At 37.4% G+C, this 23,211-nt stretch overlaps 1 protein-coding gene across 50 annotated transcripts in view; it reads right to left on the reverse strand.

The window, feature by feature from the left end:
* The window catches only part of ACAP2 (ArfGAP with coiled-coil, ankyrin repeat and PH domains 2), a 168,792-nt gene that overhangs the window by 12,983 nt on the left and 132,598 nt on the right, over nucleotides 1-23,211 (reverse strand). For 20 of the 50 annotated variants that reach the window (XR_010155405.1, XM_016942531.3, XM_016942530.4 and 17 more), the window contains 12 exons: nucleotides 21,219-21,239; nucleotides 17,047-17,098; nucleotides 15,488-15,588; nucleotides 14,780-14,885; nucleotides 10,434-10,642; nucleotides 10,047-10,116; nucleotides 5,672-5,763; nucleotides 4,191-4,375; nucleotides 3,680-3,784; nucleotides 3,203-3,295; nucleotides 774-961; nucleotides 216-325 (listed from right to left, as the gene is read on the reverse strand). Coding sequence is in view for 42 of the 50 variants with exons in the window: in XM_016942531.3 (XP_016798020.1) it covers nucleotides 216-325; nucleotides 774-961; nucleotides 3,203-3,295; nucleotides 3,680-3,784; nucleotides 4,191-4,375; nucleotides 5,672-5,763; nucleotides 10,047-10,116; nucleotides 10,434-10,642; nucleotides 14,780-14,885; nucleotides 15,488-15,588; nucleotides 17,047-17,098; nucleotides 21,219-21,239 (1,332 nt within the window). In the remaining 8 variants the exon portion in view is untranslated. The remainder of the gene's footprint in view (nucleotides 1-215; nucleotides 326-773; nucleotides 962-3,202; nucleotides 3,296-3,679; nucleotides 3,785-4,190; nucleotides 4,376-5,671; nucleotides 5,764-10,046; nucleotides 10,117-10,433; nucleotides 10,643-14,779; nucleotides 14,886-15,487; nucleotides 15,589-17,046; nucleotides 17,099-21,218; nucleotides 21,240-23,211) is intronic. The other 30 variants (XR_010155408.1, XR_010155411.1, XR_010155410.1 and 27 more) reach the window with 3 other exon arrangements.

Genomic DNA, 23,211 nt, shown 5'->3' on the forward strand with positions numbered 1-23,211 from the left:
AAAGTAAGCCTTGAAATTTTTGTATCTGAAAACCAATAGTAGCTTCTTCTGAAAGAGATTTTTTTAACTTTCAAATTCCATCGTGACAAAATAAGTCATGGAACACATCTCTTTACAAACACTACCTGAAAACTTTAACCTAAGAAAAACTAAAACATTAATTCAAAATAATTTTTCAAATAAAGTCTCCTTAAATACGAAAGCACTGCAGTTACCCTGTGTGCCCTAAGACGGTGGCATGGTGCAATGGTCCCCGCCCTTGGACATCTCTTTGGTTGACATTAGCACCATTCTGTAGGAGGAACTCACACGTCACCAAAGAGCCCTTAAAGGAAAAAAGAGGATAACTATAGACAAAAGCAAATAACAAGAAACAACAATACATTTCTTTTTAAAAACAATTGGTTTTCTTTACTCAAATAGCATTTCTATTTCCTTCTCTCCAAAACAAAAAATATCCCTCAGCCAAGGCAGAGAAATTATAAATTATATTATTTTCTTCCCAAGAACTAATTCTAATAGAGATTCATTTGCAGTTTGTGAACTAGCAAAACACATTATATACTTTCATTATCGGAATTCTCTTCCACTGCAAAAAAACTTGAAACAACCAAAGTGGTGCTCAGAAACCACTACTATTAATAGCACAGAGGTTCCTTCTATTTTCTAACCCATCTCTTGAAGCAAAGATAATACTAAAGCCAGTTCAGAACATATTATGATTTTTTTAAATATTTGATTGCTACTGAAAATGTCATTGTATAAACGCATACCCCTAATACAGCCTGAATAAGTGGTGTCGCTTTGTTTTCCTCTGAATTGGCCCAGTTCACGTCTGCACCATGAGCCAAAGCCTCAGCCATTTTAGGAAGGTTTTTTTCATATGACGCCCTATAAAGCTGAAGTCCTGGATTAAGATGTTTCGAGTCAAGAAACATAGAAGAATCTTGCCTTTCTCCTTCTGAAAAGCAAACACATACACATCAATAAAAATGAGCTCTTGGCAGAAAAAGAAAAAATTATTTAATAGGTAGAGTTTCAGTTTTGCAAGATAAAAAGAGTTCTGTGGATGAATGGCAGTAAAGATAGCACACTAATGGGAATATACTTAATGCCACTAAACTGTACACTTAAAAATGGTTAAGATGGGCCAGGCACGGTGGCTCACGCCTGCAATCCCAGCACTTTGGGAGGCCGAGGTGGGTGGATCACTTGAGGTCAGGAGTTTGAAACTAGCCTGGCCAACATGGTAAAACCTCGTCTTTACTAAAAATACAAAAATTAACCAGGCATGGTAGCGGGCACCTGTAATCCCATCTACCTGGGAGACTGAGGGACGAGAATCGCTTGAACCCGGGAGGCAGAGGTTGCAGTGAGCTGAGATTGCACCACTGCACTCCAGCCTGGGCAATAGAGCGAGACTCAGTCTCAAAAAAAAAAAAAAAAAGTTAAGATGATAAATTTTATGTGCATTTTATTGCAATTTTTAAAAAATAAAGCTATGACATAAGAAACCATTAATCTATCATAATAAGCTTATGGGAGATTTTCACATAGCTATTCCCCAACATTCAACCTTCTTCTTCTATAAAGACAATCACTGATATGCCAGGCCTTTCTGTTCTTGCCAGTATCCAAGGGATAGGTTAATTACTCTGTACTACATTAAAATTGAGTATATTCCTAAATGTTGGGACTTAAGCAGCAGCAAGAATCCATAAAAACTTTTACTACTAGACCAAACCTCACTTCATTCCTAGGATGGTCCAATACCATCCCAATTGGCACTACAAGCACTTCAAATAATTTGAAGAGTGCTGACTCCCCTGAGTACTCTGCAGGACCAAAATCACTGAAATCATGGAGGAGGGGACAAGGGTATAAAGCACAAGTCAAAAGAAAAATCTAATGGGGAGGGAGTTGCTGATCTCTTTCTCCTGATAGGACAGCCACAAGGAAAGATAAAGGATAATAAGACAGTTCATGTGGATTAAAAATTATCCTTGGCAATTGGTAAGGCACTTTTAGCACATACCATTAGGCTTGGAAGAATGTACAACTAAGGATCAGGTGTGCTGGCTGACGCCTATAATCCCAGCACTTTCGGAGGCTGAGAGAGGTGGATCACTTGAAGTCAGGAGTTCAAGACCAGCCTGGCCAACATGGTGAAACCCCATCTCTACTAAAAATACAAAAATTAGCTGGGCATGGTGGCGCACACCTGTAACCCAGCTACTTGGGAGGCTGAGTGGGAGAACTGCGTGAACAGAAGGTGGAGGCTGCAGTGGGCCAAGATCATGCCATTGCACTCCAGCCGGGACAACAGAGCGAGACTCAAAATAAACAATAAAATGTAGGGCAGGCTCGGGGGCTCGCGCCTGCAATCCCAGCACTTTGGGAGGCCGAGGCGGGTGGATCACGAGGTCAGGAGATTGAGACCATCCTGGCTAACATGGTGAAACCCCATCTCTACTAAAAATACAAAAAAAAAAAATTAGCCAGGCATGGTGGTGGGCATCTGTAGTCCCAGCTACTCGGGAGGCTGAGGCAGGGGAATGGCATGAACCCGGGAGGTGGGGCTTGCAGTAAGTGAAGATCGCACCACTGTACTCCATCCTGGGTGACACAGCAAGACTCCATCTCAAAAAAATAAATAAATAAAAATTTAAAAAAGTATAAACAGTATATAACTAGGACAGAATTTCCAAATATGAAGAAATCGCTGCTTTCTCATTTAAGAGTATTACTCCTCCCCTAGTTACCTTCTAAAAGACTAACCTCTTCCTTTAAAATATTTAATCAAGAGTAGGGCCAGGCGCGGTGGCTCAAATCCCAGCACTTTAGGAGGCCGAGGTTGGTGGATCACAAGGTCAGGAGTTCGAGACCAGCCTGGCCAATGTGGTGAAACCCCATCCCTACTAAAAACACAAAAATTAGCTGGGCGTGGTGGTGGGCACCTGTAATCCCAGCTACTCGGGAGGCTGAGGCAGGAGAATCACTTGAAACTGGAAGGCGGAGGTTGCAGTGAGCCAAGATCGTACCGCTGCACTCCAGCCTGGGCAGTAAGAGTGAAACTCCATCTCAAAAAAAAAATATATATATATATATATATTTTTTTTTTCTTTAAATCAAAGGTAGACATTTACCACATGCACTTTCCAGCAAACAAAACCAATTAACATTGAGTTTCATCAGAACTCACCAGGCTCATATAAACTATTGGCTGACACCGTGGAGGGTAAAGATTCTCTTCCATCATCAGAGCTCTGCTGAATTCCACTGTCATTACTTCTGACTGTTTTAAAGAAAAATTAACTAATGATTAAAGTTCATGCCATTTAGAAAACAATCTCCCACAAACAAGGTTTTAAAATGAGCTCTTACACATCAACATGAACTCAGGCACCACAAGGAGAATGCATTTAATATAATTTTAAGCCTTTTGAACACTTAGCTTATCGAGATATAAATCAATCATAAAACCTGAAAATAAACTTATTTTCAGAGTTTAACACATCTCATTACTCCATAATATGTCAGGGGTAGTAAAGAGCTTAATTTATTATATGACTGTAAGTAACGTGTAATTCTGAGACAATGGGTAACATCTAGAGAAATGGCCACACCGCACAATGACCACTGGCACAGACTTGGAATGCTCCACAAGAGTAGTACTTACTACTACGCAGTTTTGAAGAAGTATCAAAGTAGGAGAAGAGTGAATCTAGCTCATCAGGACAAAACAGAGACTCCCGCCTGGCCTCGTCGCTATTTACAGCAATCACTGGGGACATGCAAGTTAGCAAAGCACAAAGCAGGCCATAAGAAGGGAAAAGGGCAGGAAAAAACGTTACTGGGAAAAAATTTAGGAGGAAAAAATAGGAAGGAAATCAGGTAGTTAATCAGATACTTAGGGCTTTTGAAATGTCAGGTTTATAATTCCCATCTCCCCTTGCATTTTAAGCAGTTTTATTCCTTAGAATATACACATTACCTAGAAAGGTGAAATATTATGGCATTGTTTAAAGTTAACTATTTTAAAGACATAGAAATTCAGTTTTTCTTAGAATATGTAGAAGGGAACAGGTTTTTAACATTAAAAAAACGACAATGGCTATTAGTTCAGGGATTATAAAAGTGATTTGAGCTTAAGAAAATAGCTATAGACACAGTAAGAAAGTTTGCCATACCTGAACTTTGGGCAGATGCTCTGACTTGGTCCCCTGGCCCAAATTTAGAAATGCTCAGCCTCTTTTCTTCAGAACTTTTAGAGACAAACTTTTTTTGCTGCTCAGGAGGTGATAATGATATAGAATATTTATCCACAAATTTCCTCTCCACATATTTTGCTCTGATATATGCCTCCTTCTCCTGTCTGATAGACATAAAAATGTCATGATGTTTTGCTTAATCTCTCAGCATGGCTAATACCACAACAAGCCATTATACACTGAACATATTCAAACAAAGTCACTGAACGTAATACTGGTTAAAACTGAATCTGTGACATTATACATATATATATTATGTTTTCCTTCCAAATACCTAATGAACTATGATTTCACACTCAAGCGAAATACAAACAGTAACCTAACTGAAAAATCACTAATATTAACATGCTACTCTTCCCTTCTCTTAATTTCTGTGCTATTCATTTCTATACTGCCCTCATGCTTTTTGCAGAGTAGAAAACATCACCAGAAAAAAAAAACTTAAAAATTTATAGAAAGTAACTTTATTTTCATGTTTACTCAAATAAATAATTTCACATACTGAACGAGCACTATTGATGGCTATTTTTCATAAGACTACTTTAAAACAACGTATAGCATTATTAATTTAAGAAATAAAATAAACTTCTAATTTATGATACCATCATAAAATGCCATATCTGTTCTATACTTTTTACTTATATCCTCTTAAAAAGTTTAGGTCTTTGGTTAAAATAGAAGGCTATTTCAAGGTCTGAAATAACTCAGTCTTGTTTTAGTAAATAATTAAGATTCTGATTTAAATGGTATTGGTTTAGACAGCAATAACTTTCAAATACAATTGGTCATACATGAAGACTCAGACAGAAATCAGTATCAACAACAAAAATCATGTGCTTTGAAGGTACCAACTCTTAGCCACTTCATTCAATGAGCCCTCCTTATACAGAATTGGAAGAATAATTTCAAACACAGCAATCAAGTACTCTCCCCCTTTCAGAGGCACACTTTGCATCTTTAGTTCTTCAATATTATAATGCCATGCATAAACTATGTGATTAACAAATCTTTGCCAAATTAAGTATGAAAAATGTAAAATTATTCACTGTAGGTTAACAGAAACTTGATCCTTAGAGGCAGTAATGAATAGATTATCCCTTTTTGAATGCTACCATGGACAGAACTTTGGTCTACTTTAACTGACTGTTAAGGGTTTCTACATTCCTATGTAGAGCCCTAATTTTTAAGATCTTTCTACTCTAAAGACTATAATTGATTATCTGTTCAATACAATATAATTATCTAATTAACATATCGAAGAAAGAGATAGCCAACATTTGAATAGAAGTGGTAATGACTGCTTCTAAACACTTTGTCTCAATGTTATATATCAATTACTACAGTGAAATAAAATCATAGCTATATTCCTAATTAGGGGGAAAAAACAACTGAAATAGTACCTTTGTCCTGGTTGTGGTTTCTTTATTCCCATTTTTTCCACATTAGCTTCATAAACTCGATTTATAACATCATTCCCCAACTCACACATAAGCTGTTTGGCAAAAAAATAGAAAAATAAGCTATACATTAAAGACCTTAAAATAAGCTAAAATTCAAAAATCCTTTAAGCAAGTACAGTTAACTAATTCCCTTACACATTCTGCAGTTGCTTATTCTACAAAGAAGTTTTATCTTAAAACAAAATGAGACAAGAACTGAGAGTAATATTATCACCTTGCTGTTCTTCACCAAATTACCTCTGCTAGAAGATTATCACCCCCACCAGAGTCATTCTCTCTCTGTACAAGTTTATCTATGTATCTATCTAGCCACATATCACAGCTATTGTATCTATCTCTGTGTCCACAGAAAGGCAAGAAGTATGACAACAAAGCATTATCTACACAGTAAGGTGCAGTAAGTACTAGCCAGTGTTAGGAGAGTAAGTTAAACATTAAGTATCTATTCTTTTCAGTTTTCACATCTAGTTCCTAGAAATATGCAAATCTATCAAATTTACAACTTTCTGGTAATTATTTTTGAACTTTTACCTCTTTTTGGGTTGGGTTCTGTCTTCAGATAACAAACAACGCCTAGTTATATGTTCCAAATTCTTTTAGATTTTCCTTTCCATCTGTTACTCACCTCTTTAATTCTGTTCAAGCTCTCCTTGCCTCACTAATAAATTATATCTGTACCTTCTTGGCTAATCTTATTGCTTCTAGTTATGCCCAATTCCAGGCTTGACCACAAAAACACACATTTTTACCAAGAGCAGATCACCCAAACCATTTCCCTGAAAAATCATATGTAGGTAAAAGGGACTCTAATACACATTAAGATAACATTACCACTATGTAGAGAATAGAGGTTAAAGTGTTGGGACAGGTGAGATGTGGGAGCAGGCAAGGCCTGGGATGAGATAACAAGAGGATTACAATGCTCTCTGGACCCAACAACAGGAGTGAAGTCTGGGAAGAGCACTCTCATAGGCAAGAGAATGGTTTCCCTTTCTCTCCTCTTTTTTTTTTTTTTGAGACAGAGTCTTACTCCATCACCTAGGCGGTAGTGCAGTGGCATGATCTTGGCCCACTGCAACTTCCACGTCCCAGGTTCAAGTGATTCTCCGGCCTCAACCTCCCGAGTAGCTGGGATTACAGATGGCCACCACCACACCCAGCTAGTTTTTGTATTTGTAGTAGAGACAGGGTTTCACTATGTTGGCCAGGCTGGTCTCGAACTCCTGACATCAAGGATGATCTGCCCACCTCGACCTCTCAAAGTGCTAGGATTACAGGCATGAGCTACCACACCAGCCTCTCTCCTTTTCCTTAATCATGAGCCCTTTTGAGGTCCCATTATTTCTATGACATCCCTCTTCTGTCATTTCCATTTATTCCTTTTTGTTTTTGAGATGGAGTTTCCCTCTTGTTGCCCAGGCTGGAGTGCAATGGCACAATCTCGGCTCACTGCAACCTCTGCCTCCTGGGTTCAAGCAATTCTCCTGCCTCAGCCTCCCAAGTAGCTGGGATTACAAGCATGCGCCACCACGCCTGGCTAATTTTGTATTTTTGGTAGAGATGGGGTTTCTCCATGTTGGTCAGGCTGGTCTTGAACTCCGGACCTCAGGTGATCCACCTGCCTCAGCCTCCCAAAGTGCTGGGATTATAGGCATCAGCCACTGCACCCAGCCTTCCATTTATTGTTTCTACTATCTCTCCCTGTCACTTTCTTTCCCCTCTTCCCATAGCCCAGCTACCTCTTAAAAATCTTAAATGTGCTAATTCCTTCTTTGAGCAATTATTACTTCTAGTTTTATACAGCATATTTTTCATTTTTAAAGTAAAGATACTAATTATTATATATAAAGTCTTCTTTAAAATCTGCACTGGTACTGTGAGACATCACTGCATAAGACTAGTAGCACAGAAATCAACCTTATTTACAAGAAATTTAAAGTAAGGCAAAGGAAAAATAAGAAAATGATGGGAAAGGAAAGGATTTTTCAATTACTGATGCTAAGAAAGGTGGTTACGGATTTGGAAAAACTGGCTGCGTGTGGTGGCTCATGCCTGTAATCCCAGCACTTTGGGAGGCCGAGGCAGGCAGATCACTTGAGGCCAGGAGTTCAAGACCAGCCTTGGCAATATGGCAAAACCCCGTCTCTACAAAAAATACAAAAAAAAAAAATTACTTGGGAGGCTGAGGCACAAGAATTGCTCCAACCCAGGAGACAGAGGTTGCAGTGAGCCGAGATTGCACCACTGCACTCCAGCCTGGGTGATAAAGTGAGACTCCGTCTCAAAAAAAAAAAAGGCCGGGCGCGGCAGCTCACGCCTGTAATCCCAGCACTTTGAGAGGCCAAGGCGGGTGGATCACGAGGTCAGGAGATCGAGACCAACCTGGCTAAGACGGTGAAACTCCATCTCTACTAAAAATACAAAAAATTAGCTGGGTGTGGTGGTGGGCACCTGTAGTCTCAGATACTCAGGAGGCTGAGGGAGGAGAATGGTGTGAACCCAGGAGGTGGAGCTTGCAGTGAGTCAAGATCGCGCCACTGCACTCCAGCTTGGGCGACACAGCGAGACTCCCTCTCAAAAAAAAGAGAGAATTTGGAAAAAATATCAAGAGTTAGGCACACATTTTCTACTCTACACTAAATAAATTCACGATATACTACGATTAAAATTTGAAAAATATTCTTATAAAAATGAGTGAATTTCAAAAAAAAATTAAAAACATTCTATTTTAAAAAGAATGGGAATTAGTATTTACTTTCCATCTTTCTTTTTTCTTTTTTTTTCTTTTTTTTTTTCTTTTTTTTTTGAGACACAGTCTTCATTTGTTGCCCAGGCCAGAGTGCAGTGGTGCGATCTCGGCTCACTGCAACCTCTGCCTCCTGGATTCAAGTGATTCTCCTGCCTCAGCCTCTCGAGTAGCTGGGACTACAGGTGTGTGCCACCACGCTCGGCTAATTTTTGTATTTTTAATAGAGACAGTTTCACCATGTTGGCGAGGCTGGTTTCAAACTCCTGACCTCAAGTGATCTGCTCACCTTGGCCTCCCAAAGTGCTGGGATTACAGGCATGAGCCACCGCACCCAGCCACAGGTTTCAGACAGAAACAAATGAGCATATACTCCAACCCTTAAACTCATCTATTTTCTACAATATGGTAAAATAGATGGCAGGAATTAAAAGGATTATACTACTATTTCGAATTTTGTAAATCTTATCAGAAACCGGTAGTGGTCTAAAATTATTTATGACATTTTCATAGATATAAATTCTTAGACACAGGGAAAAAAGGAAGACTTGGTATGATGACTCCTAACCTGACAAATATAAACTTGCAAATCATCGTATGCTGAAACAACCCAATGGTGTCAAAAGCTTTTCTAATCCATTATGAAGTTTAGTATAGCAATAGACCTCTTATATATTTAATAAGAATCTAATCAGAAAAGATTAAAATTAAGGCATAGAATCTGAACTGGGCCAAGGGTAGTGGCTCACACCTGTAGTCCCAGCACTTTGGGAGGCCGAGGTAGATGGACTGCTTGAGCCCAGGAGTACAAGGCCAGTCTGGGCAACATGGTGAAACCCTGTCTCTACGAAAAATACAAAAATTAGCCAGGCATGGTGGCATGCATCTGTGGTGTCAATTGCTTGGGGGGTCTGCAGCACGAGGATTCTCTGAGCCAAGGAAGTCCAGGCTGCAGTAAGCTGTGATGGTGCCACTGGACAGCCTGCACAAGGGAGCGAAGACCTTGTCTCAAGGAAAACAAGAACAGTGAACTAACCTGGAGTTAAGAGTGCTATATATAAATATAGCCTTTTTCTTTTCTTTTCTTCTTTTTCTTTTTTGAGACGGAGTCTCTCTGTCGCCCAGGCTGGAGTGCAGTGGCGCGATCTCGGCTCACTGCAAGCTCTGCCTCCCGGGTTCACGCCATTCTCCTGCCTCAGCCTCCTGAGTAGCTAGGACTACAGGCACCCACCACCACACCTGGCTAATTTTTTGTATTTTTTAGTAGAGACGGGGTTTCACCGTGTTAGCCAGGATGGTCTCGATCTCCTGACCTCATGATCCGCCCGCCTCGGCTTCCTAAAGTGCTGGGATTACAGGCGTGAGCCACCGCACCCGGCCAAATGTAGCCATTTTTAAAACTTACAATGAAAACACCAGATTTGCCAAAATAGCCTCAGATGCGTTTCAATACAATTTAGCTAGCATACATTGTTAGCATGAAGAACTCACACATTTGTAAACCAAGATTCTAAAATCTTCACTTTCATGTGAAAATATGAAATATTTTAAAGCAAAAATTTTTTTTACCTTTAAAAGTTCTGGCTCCCAGGTGTCTAAAGTTAAAGATCGTACTTTCGAAAAATGAACCCCAAGGCTCCTAAGTGGAAAAAAGAAGACTGCATTACTATCAAGTCTCTGCGTATTTGCGCAAGTTCTGTTTTAACGTGACACAGGCTCTAATAAAGCCCTCAGCATACACATATAGGCACAGATCTTCTGTTTAATAATGAATGATGAACCAAAGTCCTCAACAGCTTTTACAAACCAGGATTTTAACTACTTCTTAAAAGGTACAAAGATACAAACTGGTGATTAAATTAGGGAAGTGGAAAAGGGCAACTAACAAGTGAAACAACCATTTCTATCTGTGTTTATCCAAAAGAAGAAATTCTCATCCTGGGCAGGCCTACCCACCGGTGAATTCCGGAGCACTCGATACACAAGGTGATGCCCAGGTTGATGCTGGCCCACCGTGGATCTGCCAGGCCACAGTCACAACAGCTGGCATTGCCAGGGATACACTGGACCCGCTGAAGCGCACTTTCTCCTTTCAATAATTTCTCTTTGGACTCATTTCCAGAATCTAGGCTTCCTGTGGATGGAGATGATTTCTTATCCAGCTTCTAAAAGAATTAAGAATTACTTGTTTTAAAAAAAAAAAAAAGATTGAAATACTTTGTTGCACACTACATGCTCCAAACTAAAGCTTCCAATCAATAAATTAAAGGCCTGTTACAGGCATAAGCAAGGCAATAGTCTAGCTAGAAATTCAAGGGTAAAAAGATGTAGGTTCTTCCATCAGTGAGCTTTTATTCCAGTGGGGAGAAACGTGTAAACATTTAAAATTATATATAATAAATGACACAATGAACATATGTACAAAAGATGAAGAGAGAGAGAAAGGGAACACTAGTCTAACATGCAGGGTGGAGACAGAGGAAATAGGTAAGGGATTATTCAAACTCAAGAATGAAATAAATATTATTGTTTTATACCACACTTTTCCAAGGCGTTCAATAAACTTTAAGCTAGTCATTGTTTTTTTTTCAGACCTCTCAGGGATAAGGCAAGTTAATTACTGCAGTGAGTAACTAGGAAAGGTATGAGCTTATATAAATAGTAAAGAAGAGATCAACTACAAAATTATAACTACAGAGTGAATCAAATACAGAACATACAATGTTTAAAACTTCAAGGGATATTAGGTAAAAGAGAAGAAAAGCAAAAGATGGCTGATTAACAAAAAGTTAATTTTTTGGCTGAGAGCGGTGTCACCCCTGTAATCCCAGCACTTTAGGAAGCTGAAGCAGGAGGACCACTTGGGTCCAGGTGTTCAAGATCAGCCTGGGCAACAGAGCAAGAGCCTGTCTCTAAAAAAGAATATGTCTGGGCACAATGGCTCATGTCTGTAATCCCAACACTTTGGGAGGCTGAGGCGGGTGGATCACTTTAGGCCAGGAGTTCAAGACCAGCCTGGCCAACACACTGAAACCCTGTCTCTACTAAAAATACAAAAAAATTAGCTGGGTGTGGTGGCGCACACCTGTGATCCCAGCTACTCAGGAGGCTGAGACACGAGAATAGCTTAAACCCAGGAAACGGAGGTTGCAGTGAGCCAAGATCATGTTGACAAGAGTGAGACTCCAACCTGGGTGACAGAGTGAGGCTCCGTCATATGAGCGTAAATACATACATACATACAAACATACAAATTAGCTAGGCATGGTGATGCACACCTGTGGTCCCAGCTACTCAGAAGGCTGAGGCATGAGAATTGCTTAAACCCAGGAGGGGGCTATTGTAGTAAGCCAAGATCATGCCACTGCACTCCAGCCTGGGTGACAGAGTGAGACTCCATCATATGTACATAAATACACACATACATACATACAAATTAGCTAGGCATGGTGGTGCACACCTGTGGTCCCAGCTACTCAGGAGACTGAGGTAGGAGGACTGCTTGAGCCCAGGAGGTCAAGGCTGCAGTGAACTATGATCATACCACTGCATTCCAGCCTGGGAAACAGGGCAAGACTCTGTCTCCCCGCCATCCTGCTACATGGCCATAATGACCGAATACAAAGATGTGGTACTTAGATCCTAAACAATGACAGATGTGGTCTATAAAAAGTCTTCTGGTTTAAAAACATTTCAGGTCAGGCAAAGTAGCTCATGCCTGTAATCTCAGCACTTTGGGAAGCCGAGGTGAGTGGATCACAAGGTCAGGAGTTCGAGAGCAGGCTGGCCAATATGGTGAAACCCTGTCTCTACTAAAAATACAAAAAAAAATTAGCCAGGCATGGTGGCACATGCCTGTAATCCTAGCTACTGGGGAGGCTGAGGCAGCAGAATCGCTTGAACCTGGGCGGTGGAAGTTGCAGCGAGCTGAGACCGTGCCCCTGCACACCAGCCTGGGCAATGGAGTGAGACTCCATCTCAAAAAAAAAAAAAACTTCCCTGTAAGTTTAGGATTATTCCGAAATTTTAAGAAAGAAATATTTGTTTTACCAGAATATGTTCGATAATGGGAATTAGCAATTATGTAAGGAAAGAATATCAATATTATATTACAGAAATCATGTTGGTTCATTCCCAAGTTTTCTCTATATGCTAATGTTTTTGCACCAAATTAGAGAACTAAGTACACAAACACAGCAAAACTTGGGTCAGCCACTTCAAGGAACACAGCACTGAATATGACACCAATTCACAGAAGTATTAATAGGAGGAATGATTGTTTAAGCAGGACAGTTCAATCCTATTGTCGCTGCCCCCCATCTCCATGCCACTAGGGGATGACTGCTCTCTACACAAACACAATGACTGGAAGTTATTCTCTGGAGGATTAAAACAGAGTCTCTGAATCGACTTCACCTGAAAGGTGGAAGCCAGAGGATTAAATGAACATATACATACAATATGCTAAGATACCCAGCGCTTAGCTCCCCACCAATCCCTCACAGCTATGCAGGAGATCAATGAGTCTTCTCTGGGAAATCACATCAGCCGAAAAGACTCAAAAAGACCCTGACGATGGTTGTTCCTCAACAAATGGTCCAGACTTAGACAAAGGCCATAGTCAACAAAGTCCTAATTTTGTGCTCAGAGCTTCCAAAGAAGTTTTTAGTGCCTAACACTTATGATGAGATAGCCAAAGGAAGCCTCTAACGCAATAGCTCTCAACATTGGTTGTTTATGGAACTAACCCAGGAAGCTTGTGAAAGTACTGATGCCCAACTCCATTCAAGTGTTCTGGGGTGGTACCTAAGCAATGGGGGTTTTTCAAGCTCCCTGTGTGGTGATATCATAGTATGCAATGATGGTTAAAATCCACAGCTCTAACACTGATTCCATGAAAAAAGAACAGGTCTATATCTGTAAACATTTAGTGAACAAACACAGCTCTTGGAAATTAAATATGTGCTAGCAGAACTGAAATATTCAATAGAAGACTTGGAAGATTAACTGAGAAGATTTCCCAGAAAGTAGAGCAAAACAACACACACGGACACAAAAATAAGAAAATCATAATACCAATCCAGAAAATACAGAGAAACTGGAGAGGAGAAATACAGCAGGTCATTAATAAGAAAAGCTTCAACATCGACACTGGAAACTAAAAAACAAACAATGCTGTTAAAATTCTCAAGATTATTTCCAATCTTAAAATATCCAACCAAACTACCAATCAAATATGAGGACAGAACCAAGACCTTTTCAGATATGCATGGAATCACAAATGCCTCATTTTCAGGAAGCTACTAGAGAACATACTTAAGTTTTCCTTAAGCCAAGAAGGAGAAAGATATGGGATACAGGAAAGAGAAGAAACTCCAGAAATGATTTTGTAAGGAAATCCCAGACTGACAGCCATGCTGCAGGCTTAGGGAGCAACTGGTCCAGATTGGAGAAGTGTGATTCTAGAGACAGACGTATTGAGGGCTATCTTTGCCGACATGCCCTTCGTCAATGTTCCCATCACTTGTACCCAGACAAGTTCACGTAAACGTGGCTACTGATCAAATTCCTACTTTCATCTCTAAGCCTTTCTGCTTGGATCAAGCTAGTCGTCCCCCCATAATCCCATGCCTGAAAAGGTTCTGCTTTGATCTATATTTGGGAGCTGGAAGTTGGCCAAGGTAAGTTTTGGAATACAATTTAGAGAGCAGTCGATCCCCCTAACCATACTCCCAACAATTATCTATCACTAAGCCTATGCCACAGTCTTGCCAGATGACCCAAAAGTGCTGAGTTCCATTTCTCAGGACCCATTTACTCACTCACTGCGTTGCCCAAAAGACTTTCTTGGTAAGCTCTTTGAGAAACTGAGGCCAGACTATGACCTAAGTTCCCACATTCACCTTATCTTTTTAAGGGGCCTTCACCTAAGAGACAATATTATGCTTCCCTTTTTTGCTTTCATTCAGTTTTAAACACCTTTCATGATCATTATTTTATTTTATAATTAACTAAAATGGCACAATACTTTTGGGGAAAAACACTAACAGGGAAATACCTTATTCCGATCTGGTTCATGTATTCAAATATTAAACATAGATTCACAAATACTGAAATAAAATGGTAAGTGAAATAAAGAGAAATAAACAAAAAAGAAATTAAATCCAGATTTTAAAAATAAAACTCAATTACATAAAATCATCTTCCATAATAAACGATGCTACATACAGTCATATAACGTTGCAACTAAAATCAAGAATTTTGGCAATATATTATTTGGTATTGCTAATACCTCTACTAACCTCTGATTCATCACCCTTCTCTCTATAAGCAGTAGCAATACTGGTCTGAACAGCCTTAATCCATGCCTGGCGCAGCTTTTCGGAATCTGCCTGGAGCATACAACTTCTAAAAGGAAATAACATATTGTTTTCTCAGACACTAAGTTAATGCCAAAAACACCCTATAAGCTTTATATTTTTTCCACTTTGCTATTTGATAATTTTCTAGCCAAAAATATATATAATTTGTTGAAAGAAGGTTTTATTTCATGTATCTTTAGGGCAAAGTATGTTAACAAAGAAATTAAGGTGCCAATGAAACAAATTATCTCTTAAAAACAAATAACCCATCACTGAATATTTAAAAAAAAAAACCACTTAAATTTACCATATAAATATAGAAACACTCATTTTTTTTCTACTGGGTACAAACATAAAATGATAGTTATCAAAGAAACTCATATGATTTCAATTCATCATAATAGCTAAAACTTTCATATGAGCCCATAAATCACCTTTATGGAATTTAAAGAATAGGATAAATGGTAGAAGTTACATAAATACCTGACTATAATATCTGTAACCATTAATTATTGAAATTTATTTTTAAAACTTTTTTTTCTCTTTAGCACAGATACAGACAAATGCAAATTTCTCTGCTCTGGAAAGTTCTTTAAGACAAACTACAAAAACATAAAAGCAAATCACACATCCTTTAGAACCACTTACTTTGTTGGCGAGACCACCTCAAAGCAGAATCGTCGCTCTATGTCTTCACAATGTTTCACTGTGCAAAGCCTGAGGTCTTCAACTACTACAGTCGGATTATCCTATAGTGAGGAAACCAAATTTCCATATTTTTCCACTTAGGTTTTAATACTACCAATAATGAAATACTTAAAAATATTACTTGGCATAACTGGTCTAATTTTCAAGATTTATATTTTATTTTAGAAACAGGGGTTATCAATATAGACATAAAAGTAATTTTGTCCTGTTAATAACTGTATCTACCTCATAAATTATGTAGAGATTAAATGAAATTGTTTACATATAAAGAGCCTGGTCCAACACTTGATACTTAGTAGATGCTCAATATATGTTAATGTTCTGTGGCTTTTCTTCCATTTTCTTTTATATCCACTCTCCTGGTCCCCACTCACATATAATAAAAGCTACTTTCCTCCAAAAGAGAAGCTTTTATTCAGTCAAGTTTTAAATACCTCAAAGAAAGCTATAACTTCTTAAATACCTAAGAGAATCAGAAAGATTTTATCACTTTCTACTGTTTAATAAAAATACAAATTCAAAACCAAGTTTATCAGAATAGAAGAAACCATGAACTAATAATTAGCTGATTAAAGGGCTTCTGTCCTACAAACCTGCTACCATAGAACCAAGCAAGTAAAATTTCATATTGTGTCATCTCAAGAGTAGAGATTTGAAATCTGCAGTTTACAGTATATCATTCATAAAAAGTAACTAGGTGAAAAGCAAGTTATCCATTAACTAATGATTCATTCTTTTGTTTCTAGTTATTTTAATATTCTCAACTCACATGTAATCCCAATCTGTCTTTCCCATAAATAAAACTTCCTCATCCTTAAAATAAGGTTCAGGAAAACAAACATATAAAACGATATTAACAAATTTAAGGGGGTTCTATTTAAATTACTTTCAGCTTACATTTTAATTAATGTAATTTTTAACCATTCTGTCCTATCACCTTTGGCCCTATTGTGACATTATTTAAAAGGCACGCTCTCTTTCATCTTCAAAATAGTGCTATGGAATGGCAGTGTTATTTCTGTCATGGACTAGACAAAGATACATATAAAGAAATAAAAGTATGTTGTATATTTCAAAACAGCTAGGAGAGGAGATGTGTAATGTTCCTAAGACAAAAATGTTTGAGGTGATGGATACCCCAGTTATCCTGATTTGATCATCACACGTTGTATACAAGTATCAAAATAGCACATGTACCACAAAAGTATGTACAACTAATATATACCATTTTAAAGCTATCAAAACATTTTAAAAAATCCTGTGACCCAGAAAAATCCATCTCAAAGCAAGGAATTAAGAACTCAGGATTCAAATCACTTTGCTTTTAAGAATTAAATGTTGATATTTTCCACCCTAGCGTCCTCTTATACCTGCTCAAACATAAAATAAATAATTACATTAATTTTACACAAATGAGTATGTATAGACTTCAATGTTTACCAAAACAGATAAATAACTGAAATTGGTAACTCACTGGGGTTTCACTTATTAACACCTACCTTAAATTTTTTCTGGTAAACCAACTGATTATTCTGTATTGAAAACCAGCGCCTACAGAAACACAAAATAGATTAAGTTTTCATAAACATAATTTATTTCCATTGTTGTTAGAAATGAAATATTTGAGAAAGCACTGGAAATCACATTGTGGTAATTATGTTTTGAGAAGTTCACTGTATTATTTTGCTTTATATAAACTGATTCTAACATGGGAAAACTATTGAAAGTAAAGAACAAACATTTTAAAACCACAGGTTAGGAAAATTAAAGTACTACATTTTGATTAATTTCATGTCATAAATTTACATCCTAACAAAAGCAGTTATCCTGTATGCTATCACCAAATAATAACTGTTTTAAAGTACAAATTTACAGTTTTTGAGGTTCCTCAAAAATAACTGAACTCTTTCCCCAGAAATAATTGCTTTTCTCATAAAGTTGGCATAAATGTATATTGTGAATAAAAGTATCCACTTGTGGCCAGGCACGGTGGCTCACGCCTGTAATCCCAGCACTTTGGGAGGCCAAAGTGAGTGGATCACCTGAGGTCGTCAGGAGTTCGAGACCAGCCTCACCAACATGGTGAAACCTAGCCTCTAATAAAATATACAAAAATTAGCTGGGCATGGCAGCAGGCGCCTATAATCCCAGCTACTCAGGAGGCTGAGGCAGGAGAACCACTTGAACCCGGGAGGCAGAGGTTGCAGTGAGCCGATTTCACGCCATTGCACTCCAGCCTGGGTGACCGAGCAAGACTCCGTCTCAAAAAAAAAAAAAAGTATCCACTTGTATACAGAAAAACATTGAAATAAATTGTGCTTTATTTTCAACTTTTCAGCAGATAATTCAGTAAGAGTTTGATTTGATAAGCAAAACAGAAAACTAATCATGTCAGAACCGACATCTAACAAGAGATAATCACAAATTAGCTTGGCCTTACTTTCATATAAAATACTCCCAAGTAAAATAATCAAAGTTATTACTACAAATGATTCACTCAACTATTTATATGGTTCTGCTCATTACTGTAAACTATTAGACAAACAATTTACTTACGATCTTTTCTAGAAGAAAAATCTAAGCTATGTATTACATATTTACTAATTCTAATTTATTAAAACAATAAAAGACCTAAAGGCATAAAAAAAATTCACAGCCAAAAGCCATTCAGAAAAGAAAGCAAAACTTCTTATCAAGCATGAAAGGTAAAACAGTATTTGAATCATTATTTTAAAATTAGTTTCATGTGAGATGATTTCTATTGTAACATTAGTTATTAATCAATTAGCAGATATTCTACCTTTTCATTGATACTAATATGAAGCATTAGAAATTGTATTTAGACATTTAGAATTTCTATTTTTAAAAATTAAGTTAATTATCCAAAGCTGTTCTCATCTCATGACTAGAAGATGCTTTTCCACTTTTAAGCCATTTACTAGACAGACTTAGGTTTTCTTGTCACTTAAAGAGGAATCGCCTTTACCATTAAAAAAGACATTTGTTAAATAAGCATCTAGATAAAATGAGCTGGGTTGCCTCTAAATGCAAATCATCAAGAGGTAGGCTAGAAAAGGAAGAACTTCTGGGTTTCTTTACTTTGGGACAGATAGTTGGTTAGAAATGTTAAGGAAATACCTACAAACAAACAAAATGGTGCAACCCTGCCACATGGGATGACATGCAATGGAAACAATCTCTGATACTGATGAAAGCATTTGTGTAAAAATCATTTGAAGTAGGGTGAACTGTAGTCATACAAAATCATTTGTTTTATATCATAGTAAATTCTGTAATTTGATGAAAGCTACCAAGAGTTTTACTGAACAACAAATTATGTAAACTTTTCACGCTTCTGAGGTCTTCAAAAAATTAACTTCTCTTGACCAGCTGCATCTTAGGACAATATCTTCTAAAAATAGTATTAAAACTTATGTTGTTGTCAAAGAGCTATCCCTCTGATTATTAACCTAGGGATCATATGTATTTCTGAAACCCAGTTCCTCTGCCATCTATCTGCTTCTGAATGACGTTTTCATAACATCAGTTTTTATAAACTGAGGAAAGAAAATATAAACTCTTAATTTTACATCTCTTAAGGAAAAACGTCATATATCCTAGGTAGAAAACATTTTTTCAATTATCATACTAAGATTTGTGTGTCTTACGACACTATCACTCCTCCATTGCTATTATAAATAAAAAAAACTAGTAACACTGACCAAAACTTTAATCAGGTAAGTAAAAGGGAATATAATTTTTAATTATTTCTATAGAATAATCCTAGTTGTTATTAACATTTCATTGTGGTTTTTTCGTTTTGTTTTTTTTTTTTTTTTGAAGCAGAGTCTCACTCTGTCGCCCAAGCTGGAGTGCAGGGGTGCGATCTTGGCTCACTGAAACTTCCACTTCCTGGGTTCAAGCGATCCTGGTACCTTAACCTCCCGAGTAGCTGGGGTTACAGACACACGCCACCACACCCTGCTAATTTTTGTATTTTTAGTAGAGACGAGGTTTTACCATGTTGGCCAGGCTGGTCTCTAACTCCTGGTCTCAAGCGATCCACCTGCCTTGGCCTCCCAAAGTGCTGGGACTACAGGCGTGAGCCACCACGCCCGGCCCTAGTTGTTATTAACATTTCTAAGAAAAGGAAAAGTAAGACTTAAAAACAGCTCATGGACTGTGAAATTAGACAAAATACTTAACTTTGGATTCAGAAACTGACCACAAAGCCAAAATACAAGACAGTTTTCTGTTTTGTTTTTTGTTTTTGTTTTTGAGATGGAGTCTCACTCTGTTGCCCAGGTTGGAGTGCAATGGCACGATCTCGGCTCACTGCAACCTCCGCCTCCTGAGTTCAAGCGATTCTCCTGCCTCAGTCTCCTGAGTAGCTGGGATTACAGGCATGCACCACCACGCCCAGCTAATTTTTGTATTTTTAGTAGAGACGGGGTTTCGCCATGTTGGCCAAGCTGGTCTTGAACTCCTGACCTCAAGTGATCCACCCGCCTCAGCCTCCCAAAGTGCTGGGATTACAGGCATGAGCCACCGCGCCCGGCCAAGACAGTTTTTAAAATAGAAAAATTTCTTGCTTCATTAAGAAAAATAAGGTACCACTTTGTATCTCAAATTGAAATAACTCAATATAATACACATTTTATTAAATTCTAAATATTATACTTTAAAATATATTTGTTGTAAATATTAAATTTATAAATTATTAAATATTATTAATATTAACATACTAATTAGAGCTTCCAAATGACAAAATTTGGGCAGGAAAAGAAAAAATACATAAACAAAAAAATCGAGTTATCTTTTACCATGTTTGATCACTAGTCCCAGACTGCTCTTGAAATCAAGAACATGAGTAAAAGTCAAACTTCTAAATCTGTAGAAGCATTATCACTAGAACTATACAGATGATGGGTTTATTTACACATTCATGTAAGTGCCAAACAGGTAAACAACTGGTAAAAATTAAAAGCCTGAACATGAATGCTCCTTTACTTCAATTTATTTTTATACAGAGAAAATAAATGGCAAAACAAAAAAAGGTAACGAACTGACAATGTATTCTTTCAACATAATCAATATGGTTTTACCAAAAGGACTAATCCTAGTTACTGCTCAAATTTTTAAAAAGAGTTTACTAGCTTATTTCCCTCCATATTTTTATTTGTTTAGACATATATGTAATTTTTTTTAGAGACAGGGCCTCACTCTGTCACTCAGCCTGGAGTGTCGTGGTGCAATCACAGCTCACTGCAGTCTGGAAATCCTGGGCTCAAGTGATCCTCCCACCTCAGCCTCTGGAGTAGCTGGGACCACAGAGGCATGCCACCACATCCAGCCTTTATTTCTCTTTTTAAAAAAATAAGATATGTTTTAAAAAAAAAAGTAAATTACTCAATCTGTATCTTCTTTGGGTAATTATAAATAAATCAAATTTTCCTTTACAGATTAAAACAAATTGAGGAGATGTGCAACTAAAAGGTATAATTCCATTTCTCAAATAAAATAGTTATATTTTCTTCCCAATTTAAAACATAAAGAGACTTTTCATCCATTGCAAGTAATCCAACTGGAATGCAAGTTAATTATGAGCTTTCTCGTGCCAAAAAGGAAACTGGAGTAAGAGGAGGGTAAAGGGAAGGAAGCCATTTGGTACCTGATGTGATCGGGCTTTTTCCTGTCGTGTGAAAAAACGGGGCAGGATTAAAACATAAGGGAAAGGTGGTAAAAGAATGAAAACGAAAAATGTGCAAAATAAGCAAAGGACTAGCATGATATGAAAATAAAGCAAGAATTAAGAAACAAGCTTAAGCTCTGAACCTAACAAAATAATCAAAAGTATCTGTTGCATTTTATTAACTTTTTATACACATATGCATTTGTACAATTAATTCCAACTCTTAAGACTCTGAAAATTTCAGGAATATTCAAAAAGTTCTTCAAATACTACATTACAGGAAGTTCTGGTAGGATTTAGCATACTTGGATATACCTCTACTATTATTTTCTGCCTCAATGGTCATGGCTATAAAATATAGATAGCACCTCGCGCCTCATCTTAATAAGCTGCTCCTAAAAATTAAGGAAAACAATCACTGTAGGAATTGCCTATATAAACCTGAGATAAATGAAAAGTCTTCATAAAGAAAGTAGGTTCACTAAATAGAGGATGTCGAAGATTATAAAATATTAGGCAAATAAACATTTCTCCCAATTGCCCATCCCGTTTTCATGAAATGGTTATCAGTGACTTGAAGGCCACACATACGTAGTATTAATCTTTAATCCATGTATATACTTCTTATAATACAAAAGGCCAATACAAATAAAACATTTACATCTATACCAGCAGCATACAGAACACTTTGCTTTAAAATCCTGTGTAGTACCTTCTATGCTCTTAGCTGTATTTTCTATTTCAACAAAGACTGAGCATAGCAAGTAATTATTCAGTTTTATTCGTTTTTCCAAGTTATCACTAAATAAATTATGTTAGTATCTATTTATTTTCCTTCATCTTTTCAGAATTTAATCATAAAAAGCAAAAGAGAATATAAGTTCTAATAATCCACTAATTTGAGCCTGAAAGGAAGCTGCCACACTGAGAAAATGACCCAACAAAGAAAGATTATTGTGGTGACTTCACTTATATCTTCAGAAAAACATATTTTATAGATTTATAAAATTTTTGAGATATTACCAACTACAACAGCTCACATAAGACATAAAACTTTTCACTTATGCTATTTCAATCGCATCATACAAAATATTATCTATTCAATTAAATTCCAGATTTTGGAATGACCTGAAATACACTTGTAATTTATGAAGCACAAAGTGAGGTTTTATTAAAACTATCTGGAAATTCCTAGTCACACTCACATTTCCCTGAGTGAAGAAAACTGAGGAAGAACGTTTTGTGTTTTTTTTTTTAATTTTTGTGGGTACATAGTAAATGTATATTATTTATGGGAAAAAGAAGATTTTTTTTTTTTCTTTTTTTGAGACGAAGTCTCACTCTGGTTGTCCAGGCTGGAGTGCAGTGGTACAATGTCGGCTCACTGCAACCTCTGCCTCCCTGGGTTCAAGTGATTCTCCTGCCTCAGTTTCCCAAGGAGCTGGGATTACAGATGTGTGCCACCATGACCAGCTAATTTTTATATTTTTAGTAGAGACAGGGTTCTCGCCATGTTGGCCAGGCTGGTCTTGAACGCCTGACCTCAAGTGATCTGCCCACCTCGGCCTCCCAAAGTGCTGGGATTACAGGCATGAGCCACCATGCCTAGCCAGAAGGTCTTTTTAAATAGTTGATTTTGATAAGACTCTACGCAATAATTCCATAGAAGTATAGGTAATAGCAAATGTGTGGTACCCTATGGTGACTAAAACAAAAAAGGTGCCCTAAAAGTAATCCATAAACAATCCCAAAAAAATATTTAAATAGCAGGCAGAAAAATCTTCATATTTGAATCACTGGATTCCTGAATTTTTAAAATTAACTCACCAATATCATAAATACAGTCTTTTACTCAAAGTCCAGTAAAATAAATTAAGCTGCGCAGAGAATTGGATTTTGAGATACTTTAAGAAATTTAAATTCCAAATTTTTAATATTAAAAAGCAGAAGAGAATTCTAAGTAACATTTAAA

The sequence above is a fragment of the Pan troglodytes genome, chromosome 2 (assembly GCF_028858775.2).
Source record: "Pan troglodytes isolate AG18354 chromosome 2, NHGRI_mPanTro3-v2.0_pri, whole genome shotgun sequence".
NCBI lineage: Eukaryota > Metazoa > Chordata > Mammalia > Primates > Hominidae > Pan > Pan troglodytes.